The sequence below is a fragment of the Perissodus microlepis genome, chromosome 11 (genome assembly GCF_051167445.1).
Source record: "Perissodus microlepis isolate ML-2025 ecotype Zambia chromosome 11, ASM5116744v1, whole genome shotgun sequence".
In the NCBI taxonomy this organism is placed as follows: Eukaryota; Metazoa; Chordata; class Actinopteri; order Cichliformes; family Cichlidae; genus Perissodus; species Perissodus microlepis.
The window spans coordinates 6,587,637-6,614,328 of NC_140471.1; the positions used below are offsets into that span (position 1 = coordinate 6,587,637).

The following is a 26,692-nucleotide window of genomic DNA, read 5'->3' on the forward strand; positions in this document are numbered from 1 at the left end:
TCATTCTCATCTGCTTTTATTCAGACACAATAAAAATAAGTCATCTTAAGCCAACAAAACATCACTTATTTGAACTGAAGCTCACGTTTACATTTCTTCATGCCATCACCGAACATGAAACATGATCCCACAGCTGTTTGCATTGTGTCACTGCACATATACACAGAACTTAGCATGCAACTAGCAATCAAAACACAAGCTAAACCTTGATCCAGGAACATATAATGTTCAGTGTTGTTGCTGCTGCTTTTTGTGGGAACGAAAACAGAGCACTTCACAATAATCAGCAACAATGAATCATTCTGCAAAACTGCACAAATGCTACACTGGAAGTGGATGTACACTTAGCAAAATATTTGTTTTCTTTACTAATTAAACTTATGATGGAGAAAAAACAATGTACAGTTTTACATCAATATTCAAAGCACTTTTCATTGTGTTATACTTTTTTGATCTTACATTTTCAAAGTACTTGCAATAAACATTAAAGGAAATAACAGTAAGGCAATTACAAGACTGAACGAAGAAAAACATCCTTTTAGCGCTGTTGTTTTCTCTTAAAACAACTCTTATATTACTTTCCATCCACAAACCAAAATGCATCAGCCTGAAAACATCAACAATATAAACAACTTTCTGTTTTTGCAATAAATACTAATACGTAACAGCAAATAACTCATTTCTTTTAGTATCTACCGCACAGCAACATTCTGTATGAAAGAGCAGTTTCAGCAGATGGCTGCATTTCCGGTAAAAATCTGTCAAGCTTCTCAGTTTGGAGGTAGACACCACCAACACACGCTTACAGAAGGTATAGTGAAGCTATTTGTACATTCATTTTTACATTTCAAGCAGCTTTACATAGCTTTATACATACCCAGTAGGGTGGCATTGAGAAGTGATCACTGGGGGTCACAGTGACTCAACAGAGCAGTGACTTTACATTCAGATCATAGCAGAAACTGCTGTGCTACCGGGCGGATTTGAGACGTTTGCTTGTTAAGTGGCACTAATGCGGCACAGGGCGAACAGCAGCAGGCAGAAAACTGGCTGATAACAAGTGATGTCATTCAAAAGTTCAGCTTAGCAGGGCAGACAACTTCTCCCGTGTACAGATAACAAGCAAGGTGTTTGCAGTGAGGCCATTTACAAATAATGTGCAACTGGTGGGTCTGGGTGTAAACACATAATCCTCCAAATGAACACTGAGTCCATTAGGTGTATGAGAAGAAAAAGAATCAGATCAATATGCAATTCCTGTTTGTCGAAGAGTGCTCATATACCTCCTTTAGAACATGTGCATGCAATCTGAGCGGCATTAGTTCAAAATATGTTTTCCTCCTAAAATGACAAACTATTATAAAAAAACCTGAAGATGTGCTAAAACCTATAAGAATCAGAATTGGTCAGATAGTCACCGCTCTGTAACCACCTGAATTTTGGAGGTAGATAACCTCTCAAATCTGTCAGTATTCTTGCATTAGAGCAGTGCACTGGCCTTTTTGGGGCTTTCATGGTGTATTAGGCAACATTTTACCTCCATCACATTGCCATCATCGCACACTAGTATTATGAAATCACTTTTACAGCTGCAGGTGGTGCTTCTGTTGAGCCGTATGTGCCTTCTGCATCACTAGACGGAAGGTGCCCATTTGTTTTAAAAATGTCTTTATAAATCGACTATATTTATGTAGCTTTTATTTATTCTAAATATGAAAACAGTTGTTTTCTAATGGCACTGCTTTACATTCATTCGGTGGCACTTTTTAAGTCAACCCAAATGTTAGACCTGTACTACCACCAGAGATGGGCAGTAACGCGTTACTGTAATCCGATTACTTTTTTTCAAGTAACGAGTAAAGTAAGGGATTACTATTGCAAAAACGGTCATTAGATTACCGTTACTTTCCCGTAGGAACGCCGCGTTACTGCGTTACTAAAACCGTGATTTTTTTGAGAATGTCTCATGACAGTGACGTAAGCAAGTGCGACGTTCGTGAAAACAGCTGTGTACAGAGCAACAATGGATCATATATCGAGTGCGGGAGAGAGTATGAGCATGCAGCGTTTAAAGCGTGGAAGTACTAACCTTCCTTTAAGTTTGATTCCATAAAAAGTGACAAAAACATTAGTGTCCGTTGTGCGTGGGAAGAAAACTTCTTTTTACAGCGAAAAAAACCCCTAAACGTCCAAGCAAACACCGAGTGCGCTACGATGTAATGGGAAATTCACAGAGAAACTCGCGGATTCTTCTACTGACCGCTGCGGCACACCTGCACCAGGGTAAACCTCCGCCTACCCTACTCCTGCTTTACAGGTGAAAATAGAGCAAAAGGACCGCTGAGTCTTTGACTTTATTTATTTTCTGCTGTGTTTTACTTGCATCTATTTGAAAGAGTGAGTGTAAACACACAAAAAAAAATTATTTTATGTGCTGGAATGTGCAGAAAATAGGTTTAAATATTAAACAAATTTCTTCCAGTCAGAGAATGTTGCATATAATTAAATTTTTGCTTGATGCATAAAGTTAAAAGATTAAAACTAATAAAACAAGTTTTAAAAAGGGACTTTTCCATTTGATTACATTTTGTATGATGGATTATGTAGAAAAAGAATTGGGCTGAAAGATCTATCGCTTTATCACCTATTCAGGTTGTAAATTGTGTTTTTAAAAAGTCACTAAGTAACTAAGTAATTAATTACTTTTGAAAATAAGTAATCAGTAAAGTAACGGGATTACTTTTGGGGGGGAAGTAATTAGTTACTGATTACTTTTTTCAAGTAACTTGACCAACACTGACTACCACTGATCAGGGTTTTTACTATGAAATGAGTTAGGCATACTCAAGATATCTTATTGTTATCTGGTTTCACAAAGCCTCCCATCAGCAGTCATGTTAAGTGGCTATGCCAGTGGTCATCAGCTCAGTAAGTCAACCCAGAATCCCCCAATTCTAGATGTAAGAATTCCATATAAAAGGCGTGATGATATAGATCATTCTAGAGCTGCCTGTTTGTCTTCTATTACAACCTGTTTTCTTAAGAATGAAGAAATTAAAAACACAATACAGGCTAAAAGGACTAAATGATTAATACATTAATAAAGTAAATTACTTGTATTCTTACTAGTAAATGATTTGTGAGCAAGTAAAGAACAAAGTCAACAATTGAAAGGATTTACTGCTTTAATCAGTTTCTTTTGAAGATTTTGCCATGACACAAAAGGCTATAGATAAATTAAATTGCTTTGCAGTCACCAGGAAAAAAAGTTAGAAAGTTTTCCTCTCAAACCACATCCCGCTTTGTAGTTAAGGGCCTAAGCTATCTCTTGAATCTTAAAAGCAAATGATTCCCTTTCTTCCTTCAGTTTTTCCAGCTTGGCGTCAGAGGCAGACTAAAGATTTCTCAAGACAAAATTTCTAATCGACAAAATGACACTATTTGTCATTAAAGCCGTTCCATATAATGGTAGCTGGCTCATTTGACCATTATCCTCTCCAGCAACAGGTTCATTCAGGCAGAAAAATCCAGGAGTAAAAGAAGAATTACAGACATGCTAGTAAGAAAACCAATAAACTGGATGGTAGTCTTCCATGCTAAAGTCAGTTGTTTCTGTTAAATCAATACATAGGGCTACTTTGATGGCTGCATGGTCCTACAGGATCTAGTGAAAAAACATTTAGTTTTTGTTCATAAAGTCACAAAGTAAAAAAGAACTGCTAAGCTTTGAAAAATAGAAATTTACTTTCTGTGGTAAAAAGTAATCTATGTGATCTATGACGTATTTGTTTGACCTTGTCATTACTTACCTACAGTGCAACGTATTCAATATGTTTACGTTAAGGCTTGTTTTCTTCTTGTTCGACTATTTTCAATATAAATATATGGCTGCATCACCATTTTTCAAGCCTATAATCCTTAAAACCATGTGATGTTGATGGAAAAGCCCTTGATCACCTAAGCAGCCATCCAGGCTGTGCAGATCCATAAAAAGTTCATAAGACCATAAGAGGGTCTGATTTTAACCATAAGAGATCTTACATTTATCAATTATGCTGAAACTGGTGGGAAATGAGAGGATTTGACTTCCTTGAAATATAAAATAAGCTGCCAGTTTTCCGCTTCATTTCATAACCTTTGACCAATTTTCTGCAAACCTCCACTTTCCTCTGTTTAATACACCTAAATTATTTCTGCCTGTCTTTTATGTTTTTACATATGCTGACAGCCTTGTGCATCTTGCTATACTTTACTGTACTCTGGCATTACAATTCAATTTTATTTATAGAGCACCAATTCATAACAAAGGCCATCTCATGGCACTCAATATTGTAAGCTAAAGATCCTACAATGTTTGAAAGATACGCCAACAATCACACGGCCCTCTATGAGCAAGCAATTAATGACAATGGAAGAAAAAACTCCCATTTGACAGGAAGAACCCTCCAGCAGAACCAGGCTCATCTACCATGATTGATTGGGGGTGAGGAGAATGAGAAGCAAACAGAGCGAGACAGGACAAAAGCAAAACTATAGCAGAGAAAGCCAGAGTTTAATAATGGTTAATGATTAAATTCAGTAGTGGTGCACAAGAAGCGCTCTGTGCATCATAGGAACTTTGTAGTGTGGCTGCCTGTGAGGATCATTAATCTCCATTAAATACTCAACATTGATTTCTTGCAAGGGGTGAAACTATCCAGACTATCCAGGTGGCACCAAGGGGAACTGCCGTTTTTGCCATCTTAAAATTGTCTTTGTTTTTGCTCTAAGTTTGCCAAGGTCCAGTCTTTGTTAACAGGACATGTACACACCAAAGAAAATAAGTGAAACTGTAGATTCCAGTACCTAATAGACAAACAGAGTATAGGCAACTGCAGCTACAAATAAGAGCATTTTACAGGGTTAGTTCAGCCAACATGAAATCCTTTATCACATGAATGATGTCTGAGAGATCACTTTCACTTTAGTAATGTTTTAATTGATGTCTGTTTTTAGATTTAACTGGACAACCATTGCTGGCCCTGATGGAACACCCAGTGAATGACAGAGAGTCTTCTATGCAGAGGACGTGCTACTCTTTTTCTCTGACCCTCCTGAAATTCAAAATAATTATTTAGCATCTCAAACAGATTTGGTAGAGGACTCTGTGAAAGATGTGGAAAAGATTTTTGATTATTATATTCAAAATCTGAATAAATATAAGTGTTGTTTCACTTGTGCTTGTTTTATGTGTGACTCTGCATTCAATATTGGAAAATATTCAGTTCATAACTGACAGTGAACTAAAACATAATTCACTGCCCTGATATGCACATGCTGTTCTAGGTAGACTGTTACATTTTCACAATTTAAAGCTTAAGGGTCTTTAAAAAAACTAGATACTACTTACTAACCGAAGCACTACTCTCCATAACTGGGAAACAGACTTTGAACTAAACAAAACTCACTAACATATGGATGTGGATAATTCTTACCACACCTTCCCCAACTTTTGCTGACTTCATTGCCTTTGTTAATTTATGCATGTGAGGTTAATGTTCAAGGAAGTACATCCAGCCGTCTAAATTAACAAAGGGTACATTCGGGTACATTTGGCAGCAGTTCTGTAATTTAAAGCCAGTATATGAGCACTCTTGCAGCACTGAAAGAAAAATATCCTGTCTATCCATTTGGCACTGCATCAGACATATTCTGGGAACAGAGAATAAAAATCTTGCCTATTAAAAAACAAAGGCCAAAGAAAAAAAGATAAAAGAAATGTCAGGGAGAATGAAAAGCAGGCCACAAACAGTTTTGTGTGACGCACGTTACTATGAATCATGGGCTTGGACTTTAGATGATCCTAACTAAGCCTTAAAATAATACATCTAGTAAACTTTTTGTGTACATGGTGGACGCATTAGGAGATAACTCAATGTTCCAGTCTCCTTTCCAGCTTATACTTTTCAATAGTTGCTTGTGTGGCGGTACACTGTACTGTCTGAAAAGTGCAGTGAACCAGTCCTCGGGTAGTAGTATTTCTATTCCAGCGTCATATTCGGTCAGTTCATTTTACCCATCCTTTCACTGGTCTTTTCTATTTCTCAGTACTTACCAGTCAAAGCACAGATGTTCGTGCAGACGTTTCTCAGACTGTAACAGCAGATGATCTCCTTAAACGTCTTCCTCATCTCCTGACTCCTGAAGGCATAGATCAGCGGGTCAATCACTGAGTTACACATGATGAGGATGAGGTACATGTTGAAGTGGGACATGAAGCACACGCAGTAGAGATTCCGTGGGCAAGAGATCATCAGGATGAGGTGGAGAAAGAAGGGAGCCCAGCAGACGATAAAGATCCCCAGAAGGATCGTCAGTGTGATAGCCCCCTTCATGCTGGTGCGCTGATGGATGGAGTTGTAGCCGGGCAGGGCAGCAATGCGCTTCACGTGCGAGCGAGCGAGCATGAACATGTGACTATAGAGGGAGGCCATGATGAGCAGCATGGCAAAAAACATAGAGATCAGGCAGATGATCACAGGAGTGGAGTCTGAGTAGATAATGAAGACAATTCCGCAACCAGTGCAGAAGGTCCAGATTCCCCCGATGATACAGCCAGCTCTCCTCACCGTCATGATGTTGTGGTACCTCAGTGCATAGAAGATGGTGACGTACCTGTGGATAATAACATAGTATCCACCTCAGTAACCTCTAATTTTATATCAACATTTATTGCTCACTGATGAATTACAAAATCGTTTCAAGTCAGAAAACTTGACATTTAAACATAACGGGGACTGTGTGTGTGCTGAATACAATAACTCACAGAGAGGGAACCAGACTACAGGTCACATGAAGTGAGACATTTATTCTTGAGACATTCAATATTCAATAAGGATAATGTTAGGCAACCTTGGGTTGTTGATCACGCATAACGTACATTTATACATAAAAGGTGCAATTTTGTTATTTGGTGGCTCTGTTGTAACCTCTGGTATGAATGTAATTTATATGTCTTTGAGACAATCTCGTAAATATTAAATGTCACTGAGAAACCAAATGAATATCATATTGTCAAGTTTCCTGATTCTCGTACACCATGTATTTATACCTGATTCATATACTGAATCAGAGTCAGCCTAATATGGACCCGAGTCCACCTCTTTCAAACAGCCTCTGGGGATGGTACAGTATCATCCAGTATGATGATCTATGCAATGTTTGCAGTTTTATACATGCTCCAGTACATGAAGGAATAGCAAGCATGGAAAAGGGAACAAAAGGAATGCCAATATGTTAGAAAGAGTAAGATTTAACTCAGTTAAATGTATATGGATCAAATATCAACATGTCTGACAAACATTTAAAAAAGAACAGTTTTTCCAGTTATTCTACATTCATTATTAAGCAGACAATTGATTAAATGGTAATCAATGGTAACAAAGACACACTTTTAAAATAGTGATCACATGCTAAATGTAGCTGTGAATGGTTGTGTGCAATCAGGACGAACTAATAAAGAACAGGCACTGAATAGTTTGAAGGCCTTATTGCAATTCTTCCAATTATTGTCATTTGTTAGGTTCTAGAACTAAGAAGTTATAAAATTACTGTGTCAGAGAAAATTTTAGAGCGGCATACTGGTGCTCCGTAAACCTGCGTGGGTTCTTTGGCTTCCACCCATAGTCCAAAGACTTGCATGGTAGGTTAACCCACCGAATTAGGAGATTTGAGACAGACCTTTTTGAAATAGAATGGTCAAAATGAAAGCACAAGATCAAGAAATTACCAGTGTGCCATCGGTGCCTATGAAATATTCAACTCTTAATAATACAGCTTTGCTGTTAAATATTCAGGCTCCAAGTTGAGCTCAAGCTCAGATGAAATTAAAAGATCAATTTTTTTCAATGTGAAAAGACCATAAAAAGACACGAATGGTGAAGATGAAAAAAACCTGCACATTTCAAGGATTTAAAATCTACTTCACAAGCATACAAAAATGGAAAAGAATGAAAAGGGAAATCAGAGAAAGATGGACATTTTCTGAGTTTTCTATCTTATAGATAAGACAGATAATTTATTGCAAAGTAAAAAGTAAAAAAACTAAAATGTTCTGTCTGTCTTAACATTTGCACAGATGCAATAGAGGAAGCAGCGATCCCCATGATGAATAAACCAAATTTGTTATGTGTATCAGAGAAAGAAGGTGGAAATTAAGAAATAAAATGTCAATTTAAAACAAAAAATTAAACTGCATCAATGCTGGTTTACTCATCTGCTTAAAATTTAATTCATTCACACAGTGAGACAACAAAAACACTTTGATCTGTTCAGCACTGACAACTAAGATTTAGTGCAAGCAGTATTTTTCATTCATTGGAATTGTCAGAGGAACACATGACAGGAATTAACTGAAGGAGTGCCAAATAAGCACTGCCTCAATTTTCCTTAAAATTAATCATAAAATTACAGGGTCCTTTTTTGTTGTTATAAATTGTAACACGTCAGTTATGTTCAAGAACATTATTAGGAAACTGGGGGCAGTGGTGTTGGGCTGATGGATGAGGATTAATTGTGACTAGAGCCTTCAATTAAAACTTCAGTTCCCTTAAAAACATTTCAAAAGGAAACTATTAAGAAACAATAGCAAAAAAAAAAGACAAAAAAGATATATTTGTGCTTATACTCCCTTCCATCATTACCTGTCCACAGCAATGGCCAGCAGGCTACACATGGATGCAACGACAGAGATGCAGATCATGGAGTCCACCATGTTGTCCATCTGCCTGATAAAGTGATCCTCTACCACCAGCTGTCTGTTGTTGAGAAGATAAATGATGATGGTCTCCCAGGCGTTGGACACACTCACCAGCATGTCTGCTACTGCCAAACTGCAAAAAACCAAAATACTTTATATAACCTTTATTCCGCAAACAGATGTTCAAATAAATGTTTCTATATGCACTTCCTTCTGTGTATTCAGGAGCTGACAGAATAGCTGCATTCACCCTCCTGTTGTGTAAACACTTTCTTCTCACAGTCATACTGGGAAAACCAATTAATTGATTTAATGCCTGAGTACAGTCTTTCACATTCTCCGGAGGTGCAGTTGAGGCAATGCTTTGACAGTCACATGCACTCACAGCCTTTGCACAAGCAACAAAGCCAACAAAGATGGTGGAAAAATGGATCCTATCTCCCCAGTTAAAAGTGGTCACGAAAAAAAAACTGCACTGCAGGCAGACAGACAGATGCTTGATGCTGTTTCCAAACACTGTTACTAAATAATACTAATATTTTAAGAGCTTCTTAAAAATAAACAACACATCTATGCTATTTATGTATATTTATATGTAAAATTTGATGTTTTTCCACAGCAAAAATGGTTAAAACAGTGATATAACTGCTGGTGGCTGATGGTCAGAGTATATACATAGTGTACATAGTGTGAACAGAGGCAGGGGCGGATCTAGGCAAATTTTCTTTGGGTGGCATGGAAATCAAATGGGGTGGCAAAATCAAAGCAATTTATTTTTTACACATATGCATGTGTTACATTCTGTAATATGTATTATATACAGTTAAAATACATCAAAAGCAGTAAGCATACAGATGTTTCATATAAACGTAGTCTATAATTTTCTTTTCTTTAGCTCACAATAATTAAACATTTCAGTTACATAAAACATGTGAATTTTGATTTTATGTACTAGCCTGTATGATGAATAAGTATGTAGCCCAATAAGCATAAAATCAATAAAGCTACACAACATGAGGTGATTCATTTACAAACACAAGTCTAACTAAAGTTTCACAATCTTTTTTAATTAGAAATAATCAAATTGCTTAAATTTACACAAAATGCCACAAATGAACACATTTTTTCATAAATTTTTCATGTTTTATTTGGTTAACGCTCTGGAGTCCAGGGTATAATTGGCCATTTTGGACAATTTTTTATTTTATTGTTGTGTTTCAATTTATTTATTTATTTTTGCCTTGCCTTGTTCTTTTCAGCACAATCTCATCTGTCTGAATTTACAGTTATTTTTTCATTCACTGTACTAACACAATTGAACTGAAATCACACACAAACATATGAGCCAAGTAAGGAAAAGGTTCTTTCACTGTAAAAACCACAAACATGTTTACAGCTCTCTAGATACACCACTCAGAACCTGATTAGTCCCAATTTTAACTCTGAATTGTTTGCCCTGGACTAAATTTAGAGTCAGGAAAAGTCTAGTTTTAGTTGACACATTATTTGAGAGGTGTCGCAGAGCAAGGTTAACAATCTGGCTGTTGTTAGTTTTCTAGATTTTCCACAGCTTTCCACGTTTGGACTCCATGCCTTGACTTGACAAATGATTCGTATAATGAGTAAAAGCTTCTTGGCCAGAAGAGGTGATATTTAAAACATGCAGCTTAAGATGTTTTTCTATGCTTTGGTGCCATTTTGGTGTTCAAATGAGAATTTATGAAACTACAATAATATGTTCTCCAGGACATCTAGTTGAACCTTGTTGGCAAAGCAATTTGTTCAAGTGCCAAAGAAAATGACAGCTGAGTCTCACAGAAATATGCTAAATGAGCACAAGCTCTTAACACCACGTTGAGTGGAGGTGGCATGTTAAAATTACAGCCCACAGGAAGCAACAGGCTTCTCCTCTATTGTCTTGGTTACCAAGGCAGCATATTATATCACGATCAACATCGTGGACTGACTCACCAAATACTCACAACTTACCTATACAGAGAAGGAAAACAACACATTAAGTAGGAATGTATTTCTTTTTCCCCCCATGAATCAAATGGATTTTCAAATAAAAGATAACAATAGTGTTATCGTGCAGTAACTCGCTGTACCTCAGTGTTACGCCGTGGCAGTCATTCAGAACCACATGAATAGAAGCGCTATACAGCTCGCCAGAAATTCAAAGACTTAGTTGAATGTCTGCTGTGTCTCTGCACAGCTGAAACACATTTGCTTTTGTCTTAGTAAGAGGATTAAGTCTTTCAAATCAGAAGACAGACCCAAACAAAGTCACAAGAAATTGGTGCTGATGTGAAAACAGATATCCAAGTATTTTTCTGATTTATACAGTAGGGTCATTAAAAGTGTGACTTGATTTTGATGTGGCAGCTGCCCCAAATATGTCATGATTTTTGAGTCCACAGATCTCTATTGGTTGGAGACAAATTTAAAGAAAGAAGGTTAATCATAAGTTGTTTAAATCATCTGCTGTTACCTAATGATTAGTCTAAGCAGGGCACAAGATTATAAGATCAAAAAGCCTCTTTTGTAACTCCCTGCTACAAATGGTTTTATTTAACCATTTATAATCAGGATAAAAGATTTATGTCATTTTCAAGAGTTCACATGTTTCCTCTGGCAACACATACTGCATGACATTTTTCTAAATGGAAAGAATAATTAGATTTCACATTGGATTATATTGGAAATCTGCTTCTGCCAAGCTCAGGATGAGCAATTATCTTCAACTGTTCTTCACCTTTTATAAATAAACCAACTTTTCCACTTCAGGCAAAAGAAAAATATTTTTTGCGCGACTGAGCTTTTTAATCAGTTACATGAAGGAGAAGGTTTGGAAATTGAAACTCATTATTTCTTTGAATTCTGGCAAAAAATCCTGTTGTGTAATCACATAGAAGCATACTCTAGACTGTCACCTTGAAGTCACACTTCTACAAAACAAAAGTTAGCTCTACCTGAGCCTGTAAGCCATCTAAATTGCTTTTTATGGTTACTTGTTTTATTTTTCTTTCTTACTTGCTTGCTTGTTTGCTTGCTTGCTGGCATGCTTCCTTGTGTTCTCCTTGCTTTCCATTTAAAAGAGACCATTAGGATAGTTCGCTTGGCATCTCCTGCCAGGCAGTTCCACAGCTGAGGGGCCTAGTAGGCAAAGGCCCGGTAACCTTTCATGACCTTTCCAGAACCTTTATTCATGAACCTTTAACAGAGCACTGCCAGAGGACCTCAGGAGCCAGACTATTCTCAATAAAAACTACTGTTAGCCAGTGAAGGGCAACAGGGAGGGATTGGTATGTTGTGGTTGCTTCTCTTTCTGTGGTTTTAAAGCTAGGCAACATCAGCTGTAGCCTCTGGAGCAGAGTAAAGAGCATTACAATATTAAATTCTATAGGCAATAAAAGCATTGATGACCTTTTTAGAACAGAAACGAAGGAAACAATCTAATCCTGGATAGCTGTCTCGGTTGTACAAAGCAGGACTGAACTACTTTAATCATTTGCGTAACAAAAGATAAATCGGGACCTTTCTGAGCATAATTTCTGAACATAATTGATAACGGTTCATGTCTATTAATTACATCAACATAGGCTACTCCGAAAGTTATTGGTTCAGTGTCTGGCAGATACCTAAAATCCATCCACATAGGGGGTTATTCACATTGCATTGAAGCTGACAGTTGTTTGCTAGGGAATATTCCAGGATCGTTGTTGTGATTTCATTATTAGTCATTATTAATAGTACTGTTATTATTTTTCCACAGTATGTCTTTAGACCTATCTTCCTCAACCCCCAACTGGTGGCAACGGATGGCTGCCCCTGCATGGTTCTGTCAGAGATATACTGTATTCCTTCTCATCTGAGGTTTTCTGGGTGTTATTGTAGGGTCTTTACCTTATAAGTTGAAGTAACTTGTTATGATTTTACACTACATAAATAAAACTGAACTGAATTGAATTGACTGAACTGCTGAATTGCTTTCCTAAGTCATCCTCAAATGTATTTGCTATCAGGTCATAGGTCAGTCAGGATGGTCTAATGAAGCGTATCCTGCACTCTCACTGATAGTTGCTTCAATCACTTGCATCTAAGTTGAGAAATGTTTATCTCATTGTTTTGTTTGTTTGTTTGTTTTTGTTTGTTTTTGCTTTTTTGAAGTTGTTACATTTTATTGTCTTTCTGTGGTCTCTGGTCGCCGCATTCCTCCAAAATGCTTCCTGTGTGGATGCAGCGTTGTTATGGTCATTTGAGAAGGGCTTGAAAATAACAATGTGAACTCAAATGATATGGGCCTTGAGGGGAGGCATGCATTGTTATCCAATTATAATGGTTACATTAGGGTGTATTCTAATCCTAAATTTATCCATTTATACTAATATGTTGACAAGAGTGAACAAGGTTTCACTTGGGAGCTATATTGCATTTTGCCCCTGGGAATGGCTGTATTACACCAAAACAGAGAGTAAGCACTGAAGGATAGAAGCATATTTTAATAAACTGCTGCTTAACAAAATCTTTTACATCTGGTAAGCTCACTTTATTAAAACGGTTTTGGGTGGTCCTCGTACATTATTATGTTATTTTCCCCTTTATGTCTTAAGCCACTGAGGAGTTTACCTGCAGACAAAGAAGTACATGGGGGAATGTAGGTTCTTGTTCTTCACTATGGCTGTGATGACTAAAATGTTCTCCAGCAGTGAGATGATACCCAGGATCAGAAAGACCTTAGGAGAGGAGATCAAAATACAGACCAGTGAAGAGACAGTCGGGGTAGTGGTAGCCAAGAAGAAATCACAAGATAAATAAATGAATCCAAAGTGCTACACGCAGCCATACAGACCTCGATAGCGATGTGGACCTGCTCGCATGCTGCAGGTTTGGAGGTGCTAGCCTTCTCTGATAGTGGAGGGATCAGGGTGTAGTTTTGATGATAATAGGAGTAGCCCCAGGTAGAGTTACCCAGCAGCACCTCCTCTTGGTAGGAGGATTCATCAGACACATTCATCTCTGCTGTGGGTCGGGTCTGGATCATCGCAACTCTTACCTGGAGGCCATTTTTCAAGCAGGCTGAAAGAAGAAACAAGAAGAAGAACGTGAGACTGTGTCATGCTTCATGTAAGCTTTGTAATATTGAGATCATGCTTAATATTATGCCAGCTTCAATTACACATGCTGCACACAAACATGATTCACCCCAAGCACCTTGTTTATTTAACAACATACAAATAGTATTCGGTTCCTTGCAAATGTAACTCCTGTGTGTGGTCCTAGTTTGGCCTCCATTAACATCCTTTTCTAATGCTTGGTGCTGATCAGATAATAAAAAGTGGTTTTAGTACTGCCTGCTTCAGCAAAAAAAATGGTGCTAGGAAAGTTCCATAAAACCAACACAGCAACCACTCTGAGTAAGTGTTTACATTTTGTATTGCACTGCAAATAGAAGTACATTAAACACAAACTAAAACCAGATGACTGCTTTAGGCTTGACTTAGTTTTGATTTGGAGAACAGGAAGCAGCCTCACTTGTATAAAAAAAAAAGAAAGAAGAAACCCTCACTTAATTTGTGTAATCTGACATGTCGTTGCTTTACAGGTTATGTGGTGGACTGATTCTTGGCTGGGTCTTGTGTGTTAAACTGGTAAACTCACAAGATACAGCGAGTGCACAATAATGAGCTACTTTGCTAGCTACTGGTTTGCAGATTTTCCTGTCTTTGGGTAAAACTGGGCAAGCTAGTGGTTTCACTGTGTTCCTATCCTTTATGCTAAGGTAACCCATCCCTGCTAATAACGTCATACTTTATTTAATTTACAAACATTTTCACAAGACAAAATGAACACATTTAACACAGAGACAAGCAATGTGTAAAATATTGCAATCCTTTTCAAGCCAGTTTACAATAATGCCACGCTGAAAGCAGCAGATACATGTGAGTGTAGGTGAACGTAGTCATTGGCTGCTCTGAATTAAGTTGGATGTGTTATATGATAAGCTGGCTGCTGACATTTTGAAATCACCTAATTACAATGACGTAAAACAGCCACAATCACCAAAAGATGGCTTTTAAATTAGTTCCTGACTTTCATCAGTGAGCTAAAATTTAGTTACAACAAATTTCATTGGCATTTGTTTCGAACATTTCTCTTTCCTAATAAATTAAACTGGTGCAGTGACCTGACATCACACCTTCAAGTTAGAGGGCACATAAGAAAGCTTCACTGTTAAGAGTCACTAATATGACGAATCAGACGAAAAAAACCCAAAAACAAACTCTTAAATCCTTCATGCAGCTAAGTGATTCCTCTGTTTCTTAACACATGACCTCATAACTGGACCCTGCGGTTATGTCAAATGACGTGCTTTTGGTTACATAAATTTGCACACATTGTTAGTACGTCTAGATACCGAATGGGAACTGAGGAAAGCACCGATATCAAAATAAAACTGTTCAAGTGAAGTGAAGCGATAAACTAAATTCAGCATTACGTCCACTCTGTCTCATTTCAGCAGAATGCCATTATCTAAATCCTTTTCCAAAGTGGCGCAATGAGCTTAGCAGGTACAGCAATTAACCACTACTGCAGCGCTAAATGAAAAAGCTACACTGAGAATCATTGAGACATTTTAATTATATCCATGTACTTTATCTGCAGGAAAAAAAAAATTAATTATGTCAGCACAATTCAGTTTTTCCAGCACCAATTAACACAACAGTTATCTTAAGCAATTCAAATATAAGACACAGCCATTTAAAATCTAAAGTATAATTTATGCTCACACATTACATTTAACCTTTTGAAGTGCTTACATCACTTAAATCCACAACAACTAGAGCAACTTTAGATATATTGGCAGGTGAAGTCATTACCATCGATCATCTTGTTGTAATGCACTTCTTAGCTGGGTTCTCATGTGGATGTCACATTGACACACACTGGCCACGTGTCTGTAAAATTGTTACAGATAGAGCACCCTTCACCCAGAAGGCAGCAGACCTACCCAGCAGGAATATGGTGCTGTGCAGAAGTCCTGAGCCACCTCTCATTTCACATGCAAACGTATGTGGCGTTATATAAGGCAAAAACAGAGTTTGCACAATTGTGACAAGCATCAAAGTCAATATTTGGCATGACTTCCTCAATTCCCCAACATAAGGTGAACTCTTAGGCAAGCTTTCATGTTGTTTCTAGGATTTTTAGGATCCCCAACACCACTGGCTGAAACCCCAAACCATCACAGAGCCTCCACCATGTTTTAAAGATGTCTATAGACACTCACGCCTCTCTCTTGAAGTCCTCTCCTTCCTTACAGACAAAATTCCACTGAGACCCTTTCTGATGAGTCTTAGACAAACAGATCCTGTGTCAGATACAGTTTATCTACTGCAGATAGTCACTTTGTCCTTTTTCCTCCACATTTACAGTTTTCTCTGCTTTTGTTAAGTACACACTGTTGTTTTCCGATTTTTGGGAATCATATTGTTGGTGCAAAACTACTCTGGACTTGACTGGACTAAAAATAAGTGAAAAAGAAGCCAATGCTCAAAGAAAGACCTTCATAAAACCTGGAGAGCAATTGCTCAAATCCGCTTTAGAGAATTATGAGAAAGTCTATTCAGGGACAGAGGACCACAGAAAGATCAAGCTGTTGACCCTGGCCTGCAGTCTAATTGGGCTGCCAAAAGATGTGCTGGAATAATACTGATCCATGGACCTCCAATCTCCCTGTCATATGGATATGCTGCCAACAAGTGCTGCCAGAAACCACAAAGGTCCTGTGACCTGTACCCTTGTGGCTCAAAGCTGTTTGGCAACATAAAATGGATCTAAAAAATATGAGGCCGGTGGCTATATATTTGAATATTTTCTATGATGTGTATCTTCTCACACCAGTTTAATGATTTGGCACATATAAATACTTTTAAATATCTCTCACAACATTTACCAGATATATGGAAACTGATGACTCTTTAACCAGCTTTGACTATTTCTGTTTCTAATGCTCAAAGAAGGAAGATTAATTATTTCAGCTAGCAAAGGGGATGAAAGTGTTTTCTGAAAACTAGAAACTGATGCTTTGTAAAAAAAATAAATAAAAAAATCCTTAGCAAGCTCGTGAAAGAACCATTGTCTATTTGCTGGCTCTTATGAAAAACTGAAATTTTATTTCAAATATTTTTCTGTTTGAGACAGAGCTAGACATGAACACAGAGCACAGCAGAGAATTCAATCACATTTGTGCATGGATTACTAAACAGGCCTCAGGTACAGCCCCTGGGCACAGTGCCAGGCCTCAAAGGAGTCAGAGGGCTGCTTAAATACAGTGTCTTTAAAGACACTTTTTTAGGTACACCTTGCTTGTACCGGTTTGGAAGCCTTTTGCATATCAGAACTGTGTTAATTATGCATAAATTGAACAAGGATTATGCAGTTGCTGCACATCCTTGAAGAAAATCTCCCAATTCACAACATCCCAAAGGTGCTCTGTTGCATCTGGTGACTGTGGAGTTTGAGTAATGTGAACTCACTGTCATCTTCAAGAAAACAGTTTGAGGTGATTTAAGCTCTATGACATGCATTATCCTGCTGGAAACAGCCTTCAGAAGATGGGTACAACAGTCAGGTGGGCTGTGGCATTTAAACGATGCTTAGTGCGTACTGAGGGGCCCAAAGTATGCCAACAATCCCCCACGCAATTAACCCACCAGCAGCAGCCTGAACCACTGATATGAGACAGAATGGATCCATTCTTCAAGTTGTTTATGCCAGATTCTGATTCTAGCATCTAAATGTCACAGTAGAAATCGAGATTCATCAAACCAGGCAACATTTTTCCAATCTTCCGTTCCAATTTTGGTGGGCCCATATGAATTGTACCCTCAGTTTCCTGTTCTTAGCTAATAGGAGTGCTAACAGTCAGCTACGGGCACCAATATGCTTCCTGGTTTGGCATGTTGTCCGTTATGTGATGCTCTTCTTCATACCATGGTTGTAAGAAGTGCGTATTTGAGTTACTGTTTCTTTCCTGTCAGCTCAGTTTGTAAATTCCTTTTGAGAATTGCCATTCACTGTGAACCCTAGAGATGGATGTCCAGGAAAATCTCAGCAGGTACCTGCAACCATGGCACATTTAATTTCACAGTAAATCTTTATTCTGATGCTCATTTTGAACTTCAGCAGTTCATCTTGAAGATATATACAGTTGCTCCGATGTGGTTTTGGTTTTATGTTTGAATTAACAAACAGTTCAATACGTGTACCTAACAAAATAGCTGGTGAATCTTTTAATGGTAACCTGAAAAATAAGGCAAAGACAGAAGTGTCAAAATCTGCAGTTCCTTGATTGGCCATTGGAGGCGGGCTCTAAATCCAAATGTCTAAAAAGGATCACAGTGTTCCAGGTTTTATTTAAAAACACATTCATTCAAGGCTTAAAATTAGGCATGCTGCTGCTTTGACTCATGTTGGGAAAACGTGACCTGCTGGGCCTTACTTAGACTAACTCAAATCACTGAAATGAAGCGCTGCATCGTAATTGTGGTGCAGTGCTGATGACTTTTGTAGAATCTTAATGAATTATCTGATAAATGATATGGCTTGCTCTCAGTTATTTCATTAGTCTGTAACTTGCACCAGTTAGCAGTAATATATGAACTTTAACCAAACAGCTTAACAAGAAAGACACTGCAGACAAAGTCATGTACTCTGTACTTTCAGAATCCACATATAAACATGCTCCAGATAGAGGCAAGTTTTAGATCATTGTGCATAATTTCCTTCAGGATTATTAAAGCATTCTCATTCTGATTTTAGTTTGGACTCGCTATAGGACGAGGCATCACCTCCATCATACAGAAATGCAGGTGCAGGTGTTATGACTACGTGCAAGGCCTCAGTACAGTTTCATCACTCCCCTGCAGTGATATTTTTAGATCACTTCATTTTCACATGGCTTCAGTGAGGTTGCTTTTTTAAATTCTCTTTCATAAAAGCAGAAAACAAAACAAACAATCCTGTTTCCTGAATGTCTTCTCCTAGAAGTCACATCACATTAGCAGAGGCACAGGAGAGGCCTCTCAGTATTTCATGAAAACCACAAACTACTTGAAAGTCTAAGAGCGAACATTTTGGGGTTTGCTGATGAGTCAGTGGCACAGGCGAGAGTGACTCATTAATAAGAGAAGAAAAAAAGAGAGAAAAACAAAAAGCCCAGAGGAGCTTTCATTTAACACCCACAAAAAAATTATCTTATGAAAATGTGTGCAGGTTGCTGGCACCTGTGCAGCCTGCATTAGAGTGTTTAGATATTATGTTTCCTGCTTATCTGAAGTGGCTTGTATTGCAGTTTGAGGATGCAATGTTTGAGGCAGACAGCAACATGCAGATGTAAAGATGTAAGCCATTGTGCTGTGTAAACCACACTTTCAGCTATCATCAGTGCCCAATTCTGTACCTAAACACCCCGTGCTCTACTACAAGTTGATCCCCCACTGGCTCTCATTCATAATTTCTGGTGTTGACTCAAAATGTAGCTGTCATTTCTGTGAGCGTGTGTTCACACACTTACAATACCCACATTCGCCTTCAGCTCCTCCGATCGTGGGCTCTCTGTCTTTATCTCTGCCTCTTTGTTCTCCTCATTCGGGTTCTGTATTTCTCTCCTGGCCTATTTTGGTCCCAAACCAACACTCTGTGGTAATAGTGCCAGGGGGAGGTCGGTTATTGATTGATTGACAAAGAGTCCTTGGTGCCTTGATTGTGGCATCAAGAGAGACATCATGAAACGCCTTCGCTGACAGCTAATGATTGTCTGACTTCACAGCCTCACCAAGAATGCACACTATCATCAGTGTTTTGAGTTTTCAGTAATCAACTGATTGGGCAAAAAATTGCTTAATCATCTTTTCCAATGTAAAAGGATCATATAATCATGGAAAAACATACAAATTTCCCCATATACATGATAACCAGAGCAAAAATCCATAAATAACCGCAAATTAATGAATATTACAGCTAACAGATTTATTATTATTGTGAACTGAATGCCAAAAATGAAATACAAGAACAGCTACTAAATTATTTCAGTATTCATCTGGGAGATAACATCAAAATACAAAACAACCGCCTTCAAGTGGCAGCTTATGTACTTTCAGGTACCTAACGTTATCCTTTCAAAGAGCAAGACAACAACAATTATACGCACTGGCACAAATGTAATTAAATCTAATTGCATGCATGCGGTAATGACAGATGCACAAACACCTGCGAATCTCCACCGTTTGCAGAGGTTGCTGGCATTTCATCTTCCCCCAAGACACACGGAGAGGAAAGGCGTGAAAAATATGGTTGAAGCAAAATAAATAAATAAATGTTACCCTGACGTATATGAAGAAATGACCAGAAAGATTATAGCAGTTTGTGCAGCAAACAAAGTCATAAAAATCGGTGAGATCGACGAGTGCCATATGCACCTTAGCAACCAAGAGGATGGGGACACCATTTTCATCATTTGGCATATTCGTCAAAATGACTCCTCCATGCATGTAACCTTTAAAGATCCACCCATGCTGACTTTTAGAATAGAAAAAATTTAAGTGTCTGAGCATTCAAGGCAGCTAGATTCTTGTGAGCTTACCGTCACATCCATTTTTCCATATTTCAGTCACATTGGACCAATCAGTGTCCTCAAAGGAATGAATCAACAAGGTCACAGCCTGTTGGTTCATTCCTGTAGGTGTGATTTAGGTGACATAAGAAAGATGGTTGCACCTAAATCATTCACTTGGCTGTCAGTGTGTGTGTGTATTTATGTACATCTTGATATTTCCAGTTTTTCTAACAATTTTTTCAAAAGTCCTTTAAAATAAAAATAATTATTAGTTTCTTTTTATCGGCCAAGTATATTTGGCTGTGAGTACCTTTAGTACACACATTTTAGTGTGTGTACTAAATAACACAATAGTGCCACAATAGCTGCAGACTGTTCACAAAGCTCAGGGATCTGGGACTTAACAGCCATCTGTGTGCATGGGTGTTGGACTTCCTCACTGGCAGAACTCAGGTGGTGAGGGTGGGTAGATGCGTCTCTAACAGCATCACCGTCAACACAGGAGCACCTCAGGGATGTGTCCTCTCACCACTGCTCTACTCCCTCTACACTTCAGACTGTGTGGCCACCCATGGCTCCAACACCATTGTGAAGTTTGCTGACGACACAGTGGTGTTGGGTGCCATCTCCAACAACGATGAGGCGGCCTACATGGATGAAGTGAAGAATCTGGCATCATGGTGCCAGGACAACCACCTCCAGCTGAACGTCGACAAGACCAAGGAGCTGGTGGTGGACTTCAGAAGGGGTCAGCACAGAGACTACAAGCCCATTATCATCAATGGAGTTCCAGTGGAGAGGGTGCAGTCCTTCAAGTATCTTGGTGTCCACATCTCCTCAGACCTGACATGGTCTGCCCACATTCAGGTCCAGACCAAAAAGGCTAGGCAGCGCCTGTATCACCTACGACAACTGAGGAAGTTCAGGGTCTCTCCAAAGATCCTCAGGATTTTCTATACAGGCGCTGTGGAGAGCATCCTCACACAGAACATGACATCGTGGTTTGGGAACAGCTGTGTGAAGGACCAAAAAGCTCTCCAGAGAGTGATCCGTACAGCAGAACGCTGCTGCAGGATTGCTCTCCCCCCGCTTCAGGACACCTACACCAGGAGATGCCGGACTAGAGCAGCGCAGATACTGAAGGACCCGTCCCATCCTGGCAACAAACTGTTCCAACTTCTGCAATCTGGTAGAAGGTTCCGCATCATCCGGGCAAGGACAGAGAGACTCAAGAGGAGCTTCTATCCCCAAGCCATCCGGGCCCTAAACACACACACACCCGCCCTCTCACATCATCTATAATTGACTGAGACAGGACTCTCTTCCAGACACTCTATAAACCAAGGCACAATGTACATTCCAAATTCCTTTAATTTTAAATATGTTTATATTGTCTATTCTGTAAAATAGTCAGATGTCTATTCATATTAATGTACAGAATTCACCTGCTTGCTGCTACTACTGCACATTCACCCAATGTATATACTATATATATATATATATATATATATATATATATATAATGTTCTTCCTCTACCCCCCCCCCCATTTTTGCACATGTCGAGGAGCGTGTCAGGCTACATTTCACTGTGTGTTATACTTGTATAACTATGCATGTGACAAATAAAGAACCTTGAACCTTGAACCTAATGACAAAAGCACAAGGATTCAGCTTTCAGAGCTCCTCATCCTGTAACTGTTTTTCTGTTAGGCGCTCTGTATGTTCGTCTCAGCATCTGCGACGTAGTTCTTGTTTTTCCCTTTTCCAATTTCCAACAATTTGCCAGTTTTTCCTTTTAGAGGGAGTGTTTTGAAAGCTTTTGATTGATGATATTGTGTCAGAATTTTTGAGGTTAGTCTTGTCCAAGGTAAATGGTCAATCAGGTTCGGCTAATTGGGAGTCTCACTCGATACACTTCTGCTTAATGGAGAATTGCTTTTCATTGTTTTACTTTTTTTTATTCTGATTAATTCTGATAATAAGTAAACACCTAAACAAACTCCAGGCCAGCAAATTCATTTCGCACATCAGTATCTAAGCAGCAGTATTCCTATTATATTTCAGTGCTTGGCCTTACATGACACATCCCTGTTTGCTTGGTTTTTGTCCCCACTGTCAATGCTTTAAAAATGTACTTTATGATCAAGAAAGCAAATGTTTAAAGTGGCTTATTAGCTTGATAGCTCTAACATGACACAGGACAAGCAAAAGCTCAGTGATTTGATCTTGGGAGGAGACACAAATTCCTTTGAGGTTGTGTCAGGAAGGGCATCTGGCATAAAAATGTGCCTGTTCAAATATGTGGAGCTACCTGCTGTGGTGGCCCTGTGTGAATAAGGGAGCAGTCTGAAGAAAGATCATAAGTATGACTCATATGCCATAAAGCAGGAAACCACTGTCCATACCACACAAGCACAATTACAACATCACATAATGTTTTTTATAGATTTAGTTAATGAGCGTTTGGTGCACTTAAAGCTGTACAATGTGGATTTCATTTCATATGCATATATGCGCCGTGCAGGCTGAATTTTAACACACGCCTTGTTTTGTATTTGTCAGTGTTAATATAGAAACAATCAGTAGAGGCGCATGTTTTTCCTCCACACTGTTATTGCTGCTTTTGCTCAATGCCTGTCTGGCCTTGCTCAAAAACACAATTATGAGCATGTGAGTAATACAAATGAAGCTTCATGTTTCCTTTAAGTAAAAATATCAAGAATATGCAGCGTGTGCTTTTATTTTCTGTACCTTAATCATTATAAGGTACAGAGTCTTTTCCCTTATGGTATATACAACATGTATATGAACGTGTCAAATTTCAGGCTGTCTGATTGCTATGTTGACTGAAAGGACCGTCAGGCAGAACACGGGGCTCAGACAGCTCACGGTGAAACAGAGACCGAGATGCCGCCGGCGGAGCTCCTCTCGCTCTGATCCCCGACTGACCGAGCAAAACACTGACAATCTCAATCTGCATCTGATCTCATGATGTGACCGTGTCCAATCGCAGCGGGGTGGATGATAGCAAATTCACTATGGTCAGGAGCCTCTTCAAAGGTTTCCATGGCTACATTATCACAAACATACTGTTAGTTTCTTTTTCTTTTTTCCCTCTCAGACAAATCCCCCAAAATAACAGCACCATCACCATTCAAGTCATAACCTAGCCCTGCCTGCCTTGTAACTGCTTCAAGTCTTTTGCTAATTAACTACTTGTGAGCAGAAAAAGAAACACTTAAAAGATTATTTAAATTATGTGTCAAGATAGCTGACGAGAATATCTGTTATACCACATATTAATACTGTTATGACTTTGCATTGTGTCCTTGATACTACACTGTAGACTTTAGCAAAGACTCAACGTACATGAAACCTTTTTATCATGACTGATAGGATCACGCTCAGTCTTTTTGACAGGGGTGCGGCACGGTGAAATACAGAGACAGGCTGCTGAGGAAATTGCTGGGTTACCTCTTCCTCCAGCCTCCTTTTCTGGGCTCATTTCTGCCTTATTTTACATTTTCTTTTCCCAGTGCTTAAAAACCTGTCAGCATCGTGTAAACACTACTAATGGCCACGGCTGAAAAGGACAGTCACAGCATTAAATGAAAGGCATAAAATAATTATTTAATTCCATAAAGTACAGATGTTTCTGATCTTTAGAGAAATGTTTTTGAAAAATCCTTCAAGCACATGAAACTCTGGAAAATAAAAATTTATATTTACCTTTACATATTTACAGCCAATAATAATGGCCTATAAATTCTGTTCATTTGTATAATACAGTCCTCAGTTCTACTGAAAGAGGAACTTATCAGTAACATAATAGCTATATTTGTTGCTATATATTTAAATGAATATAGCAACAGAAGAAATCTGGCAGTGACTAAAAAAATAATTTCTACAGGTGACTGAAGCTGCACAGTAACTATATAGAGATATAGACTTTTATACCATTGGACTATCTTTGCTTACAGCTGGGAAATGTTTTACAGACTATTTGGTTATGGCTAATAATTCCTAACAAACTAACGCACTTTATCACATTAATGCATGAATCCCCTCTATTGGCAGACAGCAGACCTGAGACTTCTAACGAAACCTTGACGTGAACAGCCCATCACAATCTTTGATGGATAAGTAATTTAAATTAATTAAATTCTGTAAATCATCAAACTGAATCACTCAGCCCTGCCTGAAAACCGATTTCTATCTGTGTCTTCGTACAAGTGATAACCACGCGGCTATTTGCCAGCGTGTTCTGTCAAAGCCAGCGGAGGCTTTTGAGTCTCTAGTTACATGAGCTTCAATGCAGTTACTCGTCATAGACTCACAGATGCCAAAGAAACCCATGTAGAAGAGATGAACGGGGCATAATGCAAACCAAATAATAGTTGTGCACGGAGGCGTGTTTTTGTTCCCCCAGCAGGAGATGTATTTATCAGAAGCTGCAGCTGGGTCTGTCAATGAAAAGGCAGCTCGTCGTCTCACACAGAGAGACGCTCGCTGCTGCTTTGCCCCTGTGGTGACTAAGCTCAGTGAGAAAATCATATTTCTTCCAGACAGTTATTACAGTGACAATTAGACCAAAGAAATCAGGACATCTCTTTCAAAATGAAGGTGGAAATCTGTCATGTTTTCTTAATTTTAATGAATGAGTGTTGCTTTTTTCTGCTCTAATTAAGTGACACACGAGGCTGACATAACACACACATAAACTGCCAGCAGCTGGGCAGCAGCATGCTGAAATGAAACTTCCTTACAGCTTTTCCTGGCAGCGAGTTATGTGACACTGTGATCAATGCATGGATGCAGGAACTTAAGCGTTGCAGCAATTGAACATCTGGCAGTGTGCCATTGGACTAAGCAGCATCTGGCTTTGTGTTTCCATAGGAAGTAGCTCCAGCAGCGTAAAGAGAGACCTTATCTGACTCAGGCTCTAAACACTGGTGTAAAATCAATGCTGCACATTTCATTTCCTGCACAAATCATAACAAAAGCAAAAGAAATCGATGCATATTACCACCCAGCTTCAGTTCCCACAGACAAAGTTAATGCAGGATAAAATTCCTGCCAGCTTCTTTCATGACTGAGTGCAGGTGTCGCTGCACAGCTTTGAGGCAGAAGCTTATGTGACAACTTTGCTGTACAGTGTGTTTACTGGGCTGCAGAGTTTAAAATCAGCAAAGTGTGTACTAGGGGGCTGCAGACTTGCTGATGACGTACAAGTTTAGAATATAATGCAGTGCGATTTATGGATTTGGATGAAGCTGCTGGTAGTTGAATCAAGTCTGACAATAAAGAAATAAACAAATAAATCTTGTCCAAATATGACATTTATCATGCTGCTGCAACATCTACACTGATTTTCAGTAGATTCACTTCACTTTGTAACACAGATTTCACACAAATATCATACAGATATCTGAGAGGATAATAATAATAATAATAATAATAATAATAATAATAATAATAATAATAATAATAATAATAATAATAATAATAATAAAGTAGTGACAGTGATAAAATCATAGGTTCTGGTCATCCCGTAATATCATCTAATTATGTATCTGCGTTGGCTTTGATAAAAGAGATAATTAAAACACAGGATGCCTTTTGAGCTGTGCTGGAAATACATAAAGAGTGGGGCAGACAGAGATTCAAAAATGACTCACCTCTAGCGGTATCTGTGATTCAAATCTTTTCCACAAGTGCCTCAGATGGACTGGATGGTGCCTCTGTGGAGCATCAGATCGGTGGGTTTACGCAACGTGAGAGTGGAGATGCTGAGCTGTGAGAGAGAGAGAGAGGGAGCGGGCGAGAGAGAAAGAGAGAAGGAGAAGAAGAGAGAGAGAGGGGAAGGAAGAGAGAGCGAGGGAGAGAGAGGAGGGATAAGGAACTCCCTCTTTAGCTCTGACAGTGTTGACACGACACGCAGCCACTTTCAGCGATTTCCAGCCTGCTCTCGCTCACAGCGGGCTGGTGGCAGCAGCAGCCAGCAGCACTGAGCTTCCCACATGCTGATGAAGATTGTGTATGTGAGAAGCTCCATCTTTCAGCGCTTACTGTAGATGTGACTTGATGTAGACCAGCAGTGCTGTGATAATGAAATGAAGTTGATATTTCAATGCAACTTCTGAATGATTTTTAGTGCTGTTGTTGGGTTACACTTCAAGTCAATGCAAGTGCATACTGTATCCTTCTGGGAGGGGGTTTAGAGTCCAAATCAGTGCACATACACCTCCTCTCTCCTGTAGGAACAGACCTGCACTGCAGCTATGTTACTGAAGCAAAAGAAGCAAACAAAATACTAAATGCATGTTGCTGTGGG

The 26,692-nt window shown here is 38.8% G+C and overlaps 1 protein-coding gene across 1 annotated transcript; it reads right to left on the reverse strand.

Annotated features, from left to right (window-relative positions):
- LOC146377138 (melanocortin receptor 5-like) lies at positions 1 to 26,298 on the reverse strand. Its single transcript, XM_084943352.1, has 5 exons — positions 26,037 to 26,298; positions 13,590 to 13,816; positions 13,367 to 13,473; positions 8,682 to 8,870; positions 1 to 6,654 (listed from the first exon to the last, which is right to left on the reverse strand). Exons 2-5 carry the CDS (start codon positions 13,779 to 13,781, stop codon positions 6,084 to 6,086), a joined length of 1,059 nt encoding a protein of 352 aa, XP_084799478.1. The 5' UTR covers positions 13,782 to 13,816; positions 26,037 to 26,298; the 3' UTR covers positions 1 to 6,083.
- Positions 26,299 to 26,692: the final 394 nt, after the last annotated feature.